We start from the raw sequence: 15,723 nt of genomic DNA, 5'->3' as shown, positions 1-15,723 counted from the left end.
GCTGACTGGGGGAAATGAGTAGGTTCTCGTGACAGGCATGGGGCGGCAAACCTTTTGGAGTTAAGATTTGCGGATTGGGGAGTTATTGTAGAGGGAGTTCGAAAAGAAAACAAAAATTTTTTGTGCTAAAAGAAGTCTCGAACTCCCTCTCAAGGTTTAAAATTTGGTTTGGAGTAAAATTTGCTTGAGATAGGATATTACCAGGTCCCTCTTACTCGATCGTTGGCATTTCAACCACGGATAACTCCTCACGGCAATCTTCTGTGGCAGCAATCTCCTCTTGGAAAATACCTGCCACAGAAAAATTCCGAATAGAGGTATCCGTGTTAGAAATCCCTGACAATCGAATAGAGGGTGATGTATGTATGGTTGAGTGTAATCTCTGGTAATGTCTTTTTAGTGCCCGGCCATCTTCAGCAAATCCACACACTCCGCATTTCCAGTATTTTAAAAGTAGGAGTGTGTGGGCTGTCTCTAGGTGTCATTGGATACTTCCCATGGCTCTGGTGTTCTTAGCCAGGGTAGTCCATTCACACCTAGAACATTTAGTGGGTTCTCCAGGGTGTGTTAAAATAATTTTGTCCCCTGTATTCTGCAAGGGGGGAGGGAGTGGGAGAGGTTTGTTAGCGGGATTTGGAGACCCCTGCGAACCACCAATTTCAGAAGAAATGTTAAGTTCGAGGGATTGGTGGAGAATGCAGGAAGAAAGGGACTCAGTGCAGGGCCTGAGTTACCTAAAAGGATACCCCATGATGAGGGCTATCCATTTCTGTAAAATTGATTTATTTCGGACTAATGTTTTTACTGATAGAAGCTATTTGAATTTCGTTTACTGGGACAAGGGAAATACCCGATACACGTAAAACCACCCCGACCTACCAACCTGAAAAATTACCGATCGGTTTTAACTCGGATAGGTACTTATCAAGCGGTTCCCTTCAGTTCAAAATACCCAATGTAAACGATAAGGCCTAGCGTGAAAAAGTGGAAAAAGTTTGAGAAATTGAAGGGAAATCAATAAAAATAGTGAAATACAATGTAATACACAAAACAGGAGAAAACAGGGTGCAAAATAATTTAATCGGGTTGTGGAACCGGTTACACCCCATCGGTGTCAAATGACAATTAACATTATTTTAAATGAAAGCCTACCGTTAAGTCATCCGTTAAGTGAAAACAAAATTACAACGATAAAAGGCGTTGTATTGCACGAATAAAAATACAACAAAAAACAATGAATATAAGTAAACATTAATTACTAATAACATTAATAACGTAAATTTTTATTTAGAAACTACCTCTAGTTTATTTTAAAAATTAATTAAAGTACAGTTTTCTAAACAGCTAACCAGAGTGTTGGCAGAGTCATGTTGATGATATTCAAACTAACAGAAACTTGTGGTTGCTGAACCCAAGTGTTGCTGGAACCAATTTTTTTCGTTTTTTGGGGAGGGTTTTCCTACTTTTTAGCCTCAATCTCTGTAGTCTACTCGTGGTTCAGTAGACTTTGAAGTGTAAAAAAATCACTCTTACTATCCTAAACAATTCTACTGGTAACTAATATATACAACTGTATATTTTTGTGTAAAACTGTGGAGGTATAAGCTAACTGTTAAGGCAATACAGTATATTTCTCAAACTGAGTGAAAGACAAGCAATTACTTCAACAGGTTTCTGAAAGCCACCAAACCATAAGAGATGACTTGCTCTGGCTCAAAGGATGTGAGCCACATCATGAAATTTAATGGAACCAACTTTCCACTGTGGAAACTGGGGTTATTTGTCTCCTTGGAAGAACTAGAAGTCTTATCCATTGTAGATGGTACAAGCCGTATACCAGATGAGGTGTTTCGGCTCATACCACACAATAATGATCAAGAAGCAGGTGATCTAGAACTCACCAATGCTACTGAAATCAACTTATGCAAGAAGAAAGATGTGTTAGCAAGAAGAATACTTCTATCAACTATAGATCCCAACTTGCAGAATAGAGCAAACCAATGACGCGTACCCCAGCCATGGCAACGACGCGGCGGCCATCATTCACCTACTTTCACTTTTGGGACGATGTGGAGCTCTAATGGGTTTTGGGAGGGTCTCTTGGAATATAGTGTGTAGTTTCTTCCTAGTGTATCTTTGATCAAATTTATAGCAGTGATTAAATTGGTAAATGAATAGGGAATATTTTGATGTATTTTTTTTTTTTGAATTCACGTTTTTTTTAAATAAATTAATGAAACGTGTTGTTTACGTTTTCAGAGTGTTTTTGTTGTCACAGTCCCGATATGCAAGAAATAGATTTGTCTGCATATGCGTTGGGATTACCCCTGGAAGAGAAGTTATCTTATATTGAAAAGTTGCTAGGTGTTGGTCTGATACAGTGTCCTTTCAAAACCCAGCCACAATTTTGGACTAAAAAGATGGAAGACTTCAAGAGTCTTGTGAAACAGACGGATAGAAACGATCTCATTTACTTTCTCATATACAAACCAAACAGTGCAAAGAGTCCAAGTGCAACAGAAAAACCAATAGAAAGTGTCAAAAGTTTGGAATCCTACAAAAAATATATCGATGGATACTTAAGGGACACCTGTGCAATGAAGTTATCAAATGGAAAAAGTGTTGTGAAAGGAATGGTGTGTAGGCCTATTTTACCCACCCGTGTATGATGTAATATTTTATTGTTAACCGCTATTAAAATTGTTACAGGTTACCCATTCCATGGCTTTTAGTAAACCACCACTTAATTGTTGGGTGGTTTTACATAGCCATGGTGGTGTTGCTTGTGGACATTGTGACTGTATTGGTGGGTATGTTTAAAAATTTTAAGGTACTACACAACATTCAGTAATATTTAATTGAAATGTAGATTGGGAGGGACATATTCCCACGTTGGAGTTCTCTTGTGGGGAGTTGTTAATATTTCAGAAGAAACGTGCACCAGCACAATCCAAAGGTGGCATAACAAAAGTGCTACCAAACATCCAGTTAGTGTTGCTTTTACCTTTTACACAATGAAGCATGTAAAACATGATCTAAATTCTATATATTTTCAGGAGCTTCCAACACCAATTTCCCAGTTGAAAACTTCACAGAAAACTAAACGAAGAGACGATGAATACTAGTTGTGTACAAAAGACACATTTGTGAAAATTCTTAGTAATCTGGATAACGAGAAGAATACTCCAGTTTGTTTACACCTCATAATTGATCCTTTCAGTGACAAATATGTTCCCGTACAAGTGAGGACTCCATTACCGAAAAGACTGACTTCAATTTTCGACAAAACATTGGTTAATCTCCCGATAGAAGAAATTCAAGGTAAATGCCTGGATTATTTGGGTGTCTATTCAATCACCAAAGAACAAGCATTGGCACTTGAGATTGTTACAAAACAACAAACCCATTGCAAACAGTGGAACCATGGTCGTGAGGGTAGAGTAACTGCAAGTAAGATTTATCAAGTCACGCGTACCAGCTTAACAGCACCTTCAAAATCTTTGGTGCAACAAATCGTGTACCCTATGGATTGTTCATTCACATCAGAAGCTACAGAGTACTACCAATTAAATTACAATTTAATTGTTAATTTAATTGTTAATTTAGCATGCTAAACACTTTGTTAATTTCTTTAGTTGGGGAATTAAGCATGAGCAGATCGCTTTAAACACTTTGAAAGCTCACATGAAAGAAGGAAATAATCATTCTGCCTTCGAAATGGAAAACGCTGGATTGCATGTTTCAACCTCACATGGATATATTGCAGCCTCACCTGACGAAATCTTTAAATTTCCTTGTCATGGATCATCGGTTGTTGAAATTAAATGTCCATTTTCACATCGGAACAAAATGTTATTTGATGCTGCCAAAGAAGATTTTGGGTTTTGTCTCAGTGTTGGTGAGAACGGTGTTTTGTATTTGAAAAAAATCACGCTTACTACTACCAAGTATGTTTATTCATAGTTATATTCAATAATGAAATTTCTAAAGTGTTTCTTTATATAGGTTCAGCAGCAAATGTTTGCTTGCGAATTGAAGAAAGCCTATTTCTGTGTTTACACGACAAAACATTTTGCGTGTATCGAAGTACCTTATGATGAAACATTGGTAACTGAGCAAATGGTACCGAAAGCAAAGTTATGTGTGTTACAAGTGGCATTGCCTGAATTACTAACTCGATATTGGACAGCAGTAAGATACGAAAAAAAAACCCTGCTGAAGAAAGTGGAACGAATGTTCAAGATGGTTGTCAAACGCAAACAAGTATAAATTAACCACTCTGTCATTGCAACGGACTAGTCAATATTCCAAATGATAATTCGTCTATTGTTGAATGCGCAAATCTGTCTTGCCTTGTGAAACGTTATCATAAATTTTGCTTGGAGTCTTTAGGAAAGAAACGGTTCTCTTCAAAATGGGAATGCGATGACTGTAAATATGTTTAAGAAGTTCAGAACAAAGAAAACAAACGTCCAAAAACTACCAACAATCTTACAAGCATTTCGAAAACATCTAAGTCAAATCAAAATTCGTAAAAAGAAAAAATGTGATAAACATGTAATATTTCCAAATGTTATAAAATTACAAAATGTTATAACCCCAAAAACAAATACAACCTCAGTATAAGCAAATAAATGTTACATACATTGATTCAATTCAGTCAAGGGGAACCACACTTGGTAAGAAGTTAGTAAGAATACAACATACTTTTACTATTTTGCCGACAAAACTCATTGACTCATTAACTAAATTCAGAAAATTCCTGTCAATAGGACCTTTCAACATTTTAAATCTACCTCTCGTTACACCAATGACTCTTTCTACATGAATCCTATCTTTCATGAACGCAGGAACCATGAATTTTGCGCCCCGTGATGCAACTACTTCTTCTAAAGGAAAACCCTTGTCTGCCAAAATTAGGTCACCGTGTTTTAAGTTATTTAAAATGCCACTATCAATTTCAACTTGTTTATCACTCACTCTCCAACAAAAATCCATCTGAAACAAAATTAACAGAACCTTGAGGAGTGACAGATATTAAATACTTCGCAGTTGTCCTTTGTTTGTACGAGGAAAAAGAAGCCACTTGGTCAGTAGGAGTATGAGGAGTATCTATTTGTATCTCGAAACAGTCCCATATTGCAGTTGTGTTTAAAAAATCCATCCTAAAGCACATTGGCATAGTTTTTTTCAATGATTCTGAAGATGGCCAAAAAACCGCTCTAGAGAAAAAACGATCGTGGTGTAGTCCTACCCATTTATGAAAGTAGTTCGATACAGTTTGTCGACAAACGTTAAGCCGAACAGACAAGTCAAGGAAACCAAAGTTATGTGCTAGTTTTGTCAATGTTAAGAAAAACTGACTACGGTAATCTAAAGTTGAGTTGTTGTTATGTTTTAGAGGCATTACTCCTTGAAAAATTGATTCAAATGCTGTGGGAGTAAAGCGGGTATAGTAAACCATTAACTCTTCGTCTTCAATGCAATGGCTGTATAAATCTTTCTGTTTTTCGACTTCCCATTCGCAATTTCAAGTTTTAGTTGTGATGATTCTACCTTTGAGGACTGCAGTTCAGATTGTAGTTCACCTATGTTAGCATTCAGTATTTTCACTTTACTAACAAGTTCCGAATTTCTGTTCTGTAACTCCATGATAACTTTCTTTAATTCAACAAAGTCCAGTTGTTGTAAGTTTGACTCTTCAAAATGATGTGATGAGATTTCTACAGCAAAGATAAAGTAAGAAATTAAACTCAATTTGAATAATTTGAAAAATACTCTACCTAGGTTTGGAACAAGTCTAATGTTATCATGAATTTCATAAACACCTTCTGATTGAGATGTAATGTTACATTCACTGTTGTTTTCACCAGGAAAAGTAACAAGTTCTACTAAAGTAGTATTTGTTTCTGAACAATTCATGTCTTTTTCATTGGTTGACATATTTGGATTCATGCTATTGTCACCACCATCAGCTACCATGTCTTCTACATTTGGCTCTTCGACAACATCTTTATTTTCAATAGTTGACATAGTCTGATTTCTCCTTCTTCCTTTAACTGGTGTAAAAATTTGATTTTGTTAAAAGAATTTCTTTTGGCATAAAATTTAACAGAAATATTACATGTGGGTACAAATTTTACTCTTCTTCTAGTCCTATCACAAGCAGAATTGGTTACGTATGTGTTCTCCAGAAGCAAACAAGGTGCCCAATCAGGGCTGTTTACATCACGTTCATAGCTTGGGCGACCTTATGAAAGAGCCAGAATAAACAAACATTGTTACACATTTGTTAACTTATCTTTACTTTACGAAGAAATAAAATATGTTACCCAAGACAAAGTGTTTGTCACAAACAAGGAAATTTTTATTAAATTCAGCATCCGGAATATAAACTCTTTTTCGCCAACGAAAAAGTCTGGACTCAGTTAACTCTTGTTCTTCCTGTCTTACTTTTGGAAATCGAAAAAAACTTGCTTCTTTGTTCTTCCGTTCGTTCCTACCACAGCCTTTTACACAGCACTTTCGATATGGCATTTTTGACAACAAAAACACTCTGAAAACGTAACAACACGTTTCATCAATTTATTTAAAAAAAACGTGAATTCAAAAAAAAAATACATCAAAATATTCCCTATTCATTTACCAATTTAATCACAGCTATAGATTTGTTCAAAGATACACTAGGAAGAAACTACACACTATATTCCAAGACACCCTCCCAAAACCCATTAGAGCTCCACATCGTCCCAAAAGTCAAAGTAGGTGAATGATGGCCGCCGCGACGTTCCCATGGCTTGGGTACGCGTCATTGGTTTGCTCTATACTTTGATCGGCTGCAAAACTGCAAATGAAATATGGGTTATACTGACATCCCAACATTTGAAGAACACTGCTGAGAACAAATATGTAGTCATGCAACGTTTTTACCCCTACAAGTTTCAAGCAGGCCATGATGCTATGAGTCACATATATGCAATTGAAAATCTCGCTGAACAACTCAGTAACATGTGTAATACATCCTCATGTGGGGAAGAGTATTACAAAGATTGAAATGTGTATCTGAGAGTTGGAAATAGACTGAATTCGGCGGCGAATTACCCACAATGATTGGTGTGTATTTACTTGACTAAGGCCATAAGGATTACACGGGAAAGGACATACAACAGGACAAGATATGGGATTACGAGCCATATCATAATGAAAAACATATAAGGGAAGTTGGAAGCTTACCGATGTAGCGCGAGCGTTACGGGAGCGCACGGCAGTAAAAACGATAAGACGCGGCTCGTGGGAGCGAGAGTGAAACACGAGTGCACAGACAGTTCAAGAAGGGAGAAAAGCACGAAAAGTGCTCACAAAATGCAAAGTTCGAGAACAAAAGAAAAGACAAGTGTACGAACAAACTCACGGTTTTAACACTCAACAATTCGACTTCTAAACGTTTTGGGAACTACAGGAAAACTCTAGCGAATTCAAGAATTGCACTGTTAGAGTTGTGCATCGAAACGTTGTGGAAGCTGCGGAACGACTCTGTTTGTCAGAAATGTGGGTTCACCACGAAACCTCGCATTTCGGGAGTGGTCACAGACGCTGATTGCATGTTGCAACTCGGCGCGGGAAACCAATCAAAAGATGTTTTGTTAAGAGATTGATTGTGACGTGTATGCAACCAATCAACCAGTGGTTTAATTATTGGTCGATATGTGCATCGCCCATACATAAAGAATCGGGTCCTATCAAGAACTTCCCAACTCACTCCCTATGATTACTGGAACGAAAGGAAACCCGACATGACTCATATCAGGATATTTGGATCAAGAGCTTTTGTCAGAAACCCAACCGTCTCATCAAAACTGGAACCCCATAGTCAAGAAGGTTTCTTGGTCGGACGATGCTCAACTCAAAACGCATCTAGAATCTATATTCCCACAACAGGAAAAATCGTCGTAAGCAAAGACGTCAAAATCGACGAAACCGTTCTTCACCGTGACCATATAACAAAGGACCTGCTACCATCGAAGGAGCAATTACAGCTCGCTGAAAGCAACGAAGAAGCATCAATGGACACAAGAGAAACTCACGTTCCAATCACCCAAAAAACTCCTAAAGAAGACGAAGCTTGCCCAGTAGCTGCAATCGAAGACGAAATTCCCCTCGTCACAGACGAAACACTTCGCGAAGGATCAAACCTTCCAACTGACCCCCTGATTCACAACGAAGTTACTCAAGAAACCGAATTGATCATAGATCAAGATGCCCACGATGCTACTCCACTTGCAGCAGAAGTTCTTCAAGTCAACAGCATCGATCAACCACGCCGGTCAACGCGCATTAGAGCAAGACAGATCCAGTCAGTTGCCAAACAAGCCGTTCTTTCTAATGACCCAGCCAATCAAGATTCAACACTCAATCCAACGGAGCCTGAAACCTATCGTGAGGCAATTAACTGTCCCGAGGCTGAATTTTGGATTGAAGTGATAAATGAAGAATACAACTCTCTAATTCAGAACAACACCTGGACACTATGCCAACTGCCATGCGACCGAAAAGCAATCGAAGGCAAATGGGTCTTAAAGTACAAGCCCGGTTTCAAGACGACTTCCCCAAGATACAAGGCAAGGTTCGTGATCAAAGGATTCTCTCAAATTAACGGCCTCGACTACACTGAGACTTATGCACCAGTTGCCAAGACCTTCTCCTTCCGAATGATTATGTCCATTGCAGCAGAAAACGATCTTGAAATGATCCAACTAGACATAAAAACCACATTTCTCTATGGAACACTGGAAGAAGAAATTTATATGAAACATCCCGAAGGCTTCATAATTCCTGGAAAAGAAGAAGAGGTGTGTCGTCTTGTCAAAAGTCTCTATGGCTTAAAGCAGGCCTCCCGCGTTTGGAACGTAAAATTTAATGAATTCATTGTAGCTTTCGGCCTTGAAAGATCTAAATGTGATCCTTGCATTTACTACCGCTACCTCCGTCCGGGGGAGCCAGATGAGGAAATAACCTTCTTCATCCTGTACGTAGATGACGGCCTGATCGTGAAGTGTTCAGTTACAAAACTCAACAAGTCTTAATACCAGAAACACAAACAGTACCAATTGCCCGTGACATTATATTTGACGAGTACGATGAGGAGGATAAAAACGAGCAAATTGTAGTGCCGATTGCTGAATCCCTAACATCCCTCTCTAATTCAGAAACACCTGGACACTATGCCAACTGCCATGCGACCGAAAAGCAATCGAAGGCAAATGGGTCTTAAAGTACAAGCCCGGTTTCAAGACGACTTCCCCACGATACAAGGCAAGGTTCGTGATCAAAGGATTCTCTCAAATTCATGGCCTCGACTACACTGAGACTTATGCACCAGTTGCCAAGACCTTCTCCTTCCGAATGATTATGGCCATTGCAGCAGAAAAAGATCTTGAAATGATCCAACTAGACATAAAAACCACATTTCTCTATGGAACACTGGAAGAAGAAATTTATATGAAACAACCCGAAGGCTTCATAATTCCTGGAAAAGAAGAAGAGGTGTGTCGTCTTGTCAAAAGTCTCTATGGCTTAAAGCAGGCCTCCCGCGTTTGGAACGTAAAATTTAATGAATTCATTGTAGGTTTCGGCCTTGAAAGTTCTAAATGTGATCCTTGCATTTACTACCGCTACCTCCGTCCGGGGGATCCAGATGAGGAAATAACCTTCTTCATCCTGTACGTAGATGACGGCCTGATCGTGAAATGTTCAGTTACAAAACTCAACAAGTCTTAATACCAGAAACACAAACAGTACCAATTGCCCGTGACATCATATTTGACGAGTACGATGAGGAGGATAAAAACGAGCAAATTGTAGTGCCGATTGCTGAATCCCTAACACCTATTCACTTGCCAACTCAGCCACAAGATCATGGTATTCAAATTTATGACGTGACAGCAGAGCCTGTAATTGGTGGAGACAGTGAACCATTGATTTATCTTAACAATGCCGATGGAATTGAACAAGCCAGTTGTTCAACAAGAACAAACAGCATGTTGTTCCAACATGTGTTAACCGGCCCTATCCATTACGAATTCACGCACCAAAACAGTGGATCAGTATGAAAGCTACTGAAATTATTGACTTTTTTTAACCAAAAACATTCAAAATGGCGGTGCAGTCGGATGACTGGAGACCAGCAATCCTTGAAGAATATCAATCACTCATGGAAAATGACACCTGGGAGGTGGTGCCACTTCCTCTGAATCGGAAAGCAATCAAATGCATATGGATTTTCTCAATAAAAACCCGGATACAAAGAAACTCCACTACGCAGGAAAGCCCGTTTGGTGGCAAAAGGATACTCCCAACAACCAGGGATAGATTATGAAGAGACGTATGCCCCTGTAGTCAAGTATGACTCTCTGCGGATCTTATTATCCACTGTCGCTGCACTTAATCTCAACATGATCCAGCTGGATGTGAAAACAGCCTTTTTGTATGGAGTAGTAAAAGAAAAGCTCTATCTTGAGCAACCGGAAGGGTTTGTGCTAGCTGGGAGAGAAGGAGAGGTCTGTAGGCTGAAGAAATGCATTTATGGCCTTAAACAGGCACCTCGAGTATGGAACAATAAGTTTAATAAATTCTTGTTGAAGTTTGGACTCAATCGGAGCATTGCTGACCCCTGCATATGTTGAGAATTGTCAAACATGTCATAACCTAACGGCCGCCAAACGGCGCTGGTTGGAAGAACTCAGTGGGCTTTCTCCATTACTTTTCCTCTATTGCTGTTTAGAAACACCCTCTCTCTCTTCTACTGTCAGTCACGCTGAGTCGACGTCCTTTGACAGCCGTCAAGTATTTCTGTATTTCGCTTACTCACATTCATTCTATTCTGTTATCAGGCTATTGTCTTTCATCAACTTGTGTGCTTTGGTAATTATATAATGTGTCAAGTTATGTTAATGCCAAGTATATTCCACAAGTTGGAACTATCTCATATCCTGTATTAAAGAATACAGAAGCCTCGCTCATACCTTTCCTTGTATATTTTAACAGCATATACTTCCGTCGCCAAGAGGAGGAATTTACCATCATGGCCATTTGGGTTGATGATGGACTGGTATGCAGTACAAGCAACGATGTTATCTCTGACGTCCCAAATTTTTTGAAAACTTCTTTGCCATGCGATCACTTCCTGCTGAATGTTTTGTTGGGATGGAAATCAAAAGAGATCGGCCCAGACGGCAACTATATGTCAATCAAGCTACATTTATTGACTCCATCCTAAATCAGTTCAACATGGACTCTGCTCACCCAAGACTTACACCAGCGGATCTATGCTCCCGTCTTACCATCTCTATGTCACCAACAACGGAAGCTGGAACTCTTTCCATGGGAAGAATCCCATACTGAGAAGCGGTAGGGTGCTTAATGTACCTTATGATTGTATCCAGACCTGATATTGCCTTCGCAGTTGGCCAAGTATCTCGCTATTGTGAAAAACCTGGACCAGCACACTGGGAAGCTGTAAAGCGGATACTTGCATATCTATCTGGAACACGCAATCATGGACTCTTTTTCAGTGGGAGTTCCCAACTACTAAATGCATACAGTGACGCAGACTTTGCTGGGGACCTAGATCGTAGCCGCTCAACAACCGGATATGTTTTCCTCCATAGTGGGGGGCCAGTGGCCTGGTGTAGTAGACGCCAATTGTGCACCACACTGTCAACAACTGAAGCAGAATGTCTCACTGCCAGCGAGACATAAAGAGAAGCTGTGTGGCTTCAGCATAACGGCATGTCGGAACAAAGTTACAACTTGCAGACATCTTTACAAAACCACTAGCCACAAATCGGTTCCAATCATTACATGATCAACTTGGAATCATCCCAGCCCCAATCTAAAAGTCTTTATAGTTTGAGTGGGAGTGTTGATGATATTCAAACTAATAGAAACTTGTGGTTGCTGAACCCAAGGGTTGCTGGAACCAATTTTTTTCGTTTTTGTTTTTTGTTTTCCTATTGTTTAGCCTCCATCTCTGTAGAACTCGTGGTTGAGTAGACTTTGAAGTGTAAAAAAATCACTCTGACTATCCTCAACAATTCTACTGGTAACTAATATATAAAACTGTATATTTTTGTGTAAAACTGTGGAGGTATAAGCTAACTGTTAAGGCAATACAGTATATTTCTCAAAATGAGTGAAAGATAAGCATTTACTTGAACAAGTCATGGTAGTCAAAGGTAAAAAATGTCAGCAAATCAGATGTTTCAAATAACCCAGTGCCAAGTTCGGACATTTTCACTAAGCTACTATCATGAATCTCCCAAAACTCATCAAAATAAATGTAAACAACTGGTCAGCTGATTGGAAAACTGTACTTTAATTAATTATAGTAAATCAAGTAGAGATTATTTCCAAAAGAAAATTTTTGAACTAAATTTGTATTACTATGGGGCATATTTTTGTTGAAGATTTCGTTTTTTTACTTGCTACAAGTATATATAATAATTAAAAAACCACTTCTCTTCCGTAGTAGCGTAGGTAGCGCTCGGCTTTACGCCAATGTGGGAGTTTTTTAGTCGATCCGGTGCGGGAATAATCTTAATCGGGAAAGAGATTTCGGTGCTCGGGGCGCTGACATCGGTGATCGGTGCCTTCCCCGATTATCAATGAATAGTGATCTAAATTGGCAGTTGCCCTACGGCCAACAAGAAAAAAATGTGACCCTAGTCACGTGATTCTCGTTGGCCTATCAGAACTCAAGGTCACTAGTAAGACTAAACCCCTATGTCTGTAGCGGTGCTATCGGTGCAGCACCGATTATAGCACCGTTCCGCACCGAAAAAAGAAATCCCCGCACTGAACTTCCCCGATTCATTTTAATCGGGGAAGCTTACCGGTGTCCCCGATTAGAATGTGATCGGGGCCGAGCCCTACCTATAGGGCTGTTCGACATCTTTTTTCGCATTTGATTTTATCGCGCAACGCAGCATTCGATGGCCGATTCTGTCTGCTATAACTAACTCATTGCTTGTTTTCTTTCTACAATTTCCCGATAGGGATTCTATCAAAAGTGAGGTCCTATAGGGACACATTTTTCTGAGATTTTTGGCACTAGATGGATGACGTTTTCTGAGATTTTTGCCACTAGATGGATTTTTCTCGACTTGAGCCGCTTTTTCAAGATTCATTTATTTCCTTCCACATTATAGTATTTATATATATTTTTTTAATTGAATTGCGTATTTGGGCTCCCTTCTTTTCTTTGGCCCCGTTTCCCCTTGACTTGTGATAAGCCTGTAGGGGGTCATGCCCCTACTGTGATCAGCAGCAAAGGTTGTGAGTGCGCTGTCCGGAAAGGGGACGTGGGGGTCCTCAAGTTCTATGATATCATTGGAGGGCGAAGAGGCTACCCACAAATCTGAATTAACGGTTAATCGCTCACGTAAAAACTTGTCCGAAACCTTCCGTCCTTTTCCGGCTTCTCTTAGCCACACCCCGGGTAATCTCCCCGGGGGTTTGGTTCAATTAAGGCAGGGTTTACCCCAACCTTGGTTTACCTTAAGGGTTATATAATATATACCAATACAAAATGCTGAAAAATTTTTTTTCAAAAAGGTTGTCCTTTTTTCTGATATTTTGATAAGTATTTCGTATTTTGGTTAGTACTTTTACCTATTTCAATAAACTTGTCTTACCATTATTTATCTGGACTATATTCCTCATTTTATTGAAATTCTGTTTAAGTGCGTAGTTTTACAAGTTTACCCTTCACAGACAAAGTCAATTGCGATTTACTTTCATTTAAATCTCAACTTTCTGTTGAGTATTGACTAGGCTTATTCATATGTACACTGTTTGAAAGTGCTGTATTGACGTACGATTATAACTGAATAATTTATATAATGTTTCAACTAGAATCTGTAAGGAATCGAACCTTTACTTTACAGCATACCTTGCCGATGCTCAACCACAGAGCCGCGAGTTACAATCATAAGCTTACTGTTTCACTTATTCATTTGAGGTATGTGTACATTTAGGTGTAAATATACACAGGCTATATACACTTAGAATTATATTGTTAAATGGAAACTTCCAAGGTAACTGGATGAAATATTGTTCCCTTTGCAGACTGTTTCAGTAGCGTGTGAAGAGCTGCCATTTTACTAAACTAAACATCACATGTAAATGGTATATATCAACCAAAAGCAAGAACAAACAGTGGAATCAAATTTATCTACTGCGACTCAACTACTAATCTTACTTTATTCAATTAATCACCCCTAATCTTAAATTCAAGGATACACAGGTTTGCAATTTGTTGTTTCATAATGCTTGTATTAATTTTATTTTCACAGACTACAAATACAACTAGATGCTGTCAAACATGGCATGGCCGCCATTGGCAGCCACAAGACAACTATGATATAACTACAAGAGCCTAATGAAGAGTTTTTGCAAGGAAAAGGTTCGGAAAATTTTACAAGTGCAATCTCTTTCATGCAGATTACATCTGGGAAACATGTAGTAAGATTTGAAAACAAAACTATGATCAATCACAAGAGAACTTCATGTGTTTAGTAGACATGTACCTGTCCAGTAAAGTCTCTTTCCATTTGAGAAAAGGATCTTGGTTTCTCGTAAAGCAACACAAAGTTTTGTTTCACTACCAACATTTTGAAACATAAGTCAATAAAGGGGGCCGCGGTATATCGTGTACGCGTACCCTGTACCGTGTACTGGTATATCGTGGAAAACCATCGTGGAATGGCTTGCTCCGCCCTGAAAGGGGAGGGGCCTAACCAACGTGTTCCACGAAGTACGCCTAGCAGACGACTGTCGTTGGATGGTATATCGTGTACTGGCAGCAGGTACTTATATATAGTATTTGTATAAAGTACTATATATACAAAACACAACGTTAATACAACGTTAATATGCTTTTATTGTACAATGTGTTATTGTTAATACATAAACCTTATTGAAGTGAATTTGTTTTTTAATCATGGAAAATATATAATAAAAATCAACGGGCTTCTTTATTGCTGATTAATACATGCCACGTTTATCCCTAGACAACAAGTGAATTATCCAGAGGCATATTGAAGTACAGCAAGAGGTCCCTAGGGACCACCGGGCGTGGGAAGGTTTCCTTGCTCTGGTAAATCGTGTACTGGCAGCGTGTACTTATATACAGTATTTGTATATAGTAATAATTTAATATGCTTTTATTGTACAATGTGTTATTGTTAATACATAAACATTATGGAAGTGAATTTGTTTTGATTTACTGCTGATTAATACATGCCACGTTAATCCCTTACTGACAAATTATCCGCCTAATGCATTTGCTATTGTCTTTTTTTTTATTTAAGTTTTATATAGTACTACACTATATACAGTACGTATATATAGTACTACATAGTATTGTATATACTTTTCAACTAGATGATACTTATGGACCATATGGAAGGCTTAATGCATGTACATGTATTTTCCCACCATTATGCCAGCAATTAAGTAAATATACGGGTTCTAACTTCTAAGATACACAAAAATAATCCACTTATTAAAAATATATAGCTAATAAAATTTTCTATGAAATGCTAGCAAACGAGCATCATTTATGTTGATCTTAGACCAAAATATTTCAAAAATTCTAAATTTTGCCAATAGAGGGACACCTACACACTTTTTAAAAAACTTTTTTGAAAATTAATTTTTACACAC

The 15,723-nt window shown here is 38.6% G+C and overlaps 1 protein-coding gene across 1 annotated transcript; it reads right to left on the bottom strand.

The window, feature by feature from the left end:
• Positions 1 to 4,656: 4,656 nt before the first annotated feature.
• Positions 4,657 to 6,649, bottom strand: LOC116919582. Its single transcript, XM_045169642.1, is given in 5 exon segments — positions 4,657 to 4,992; positions 4,994 to 5,514; positions 5,589 to 6,059; positions 6,125 to 6,250; positions 6,333 to 6,649. Coding segments are annotated over 5 exon segments (1,659 nt in total). The 5' UTR covers positions 6,538 to 6,649.
• Positions 6,650 to 15,723: the final 9,074 nt, after the last annotated feature.

Source organism: Daphnia magna, linkage group LG2 (assembly GCF_020631705.1).
Source record: "Daphnia magna isolate NIES linkage group LG2, ASM2063170v1.1, whole genome shotgun sequence".
NCBI classification, from domain to species: Eukaryota; Metazoa; Arthropoda; class Branchiopoda; order Diplostraca; family Daphniidae; genus Daphnia; species Daphnia magna.
The sequence above is the reverse complement of the archived record's forward strand: the minus strand, read 5'-3'. Positions and strand labels throughout refer to the sequence as shown.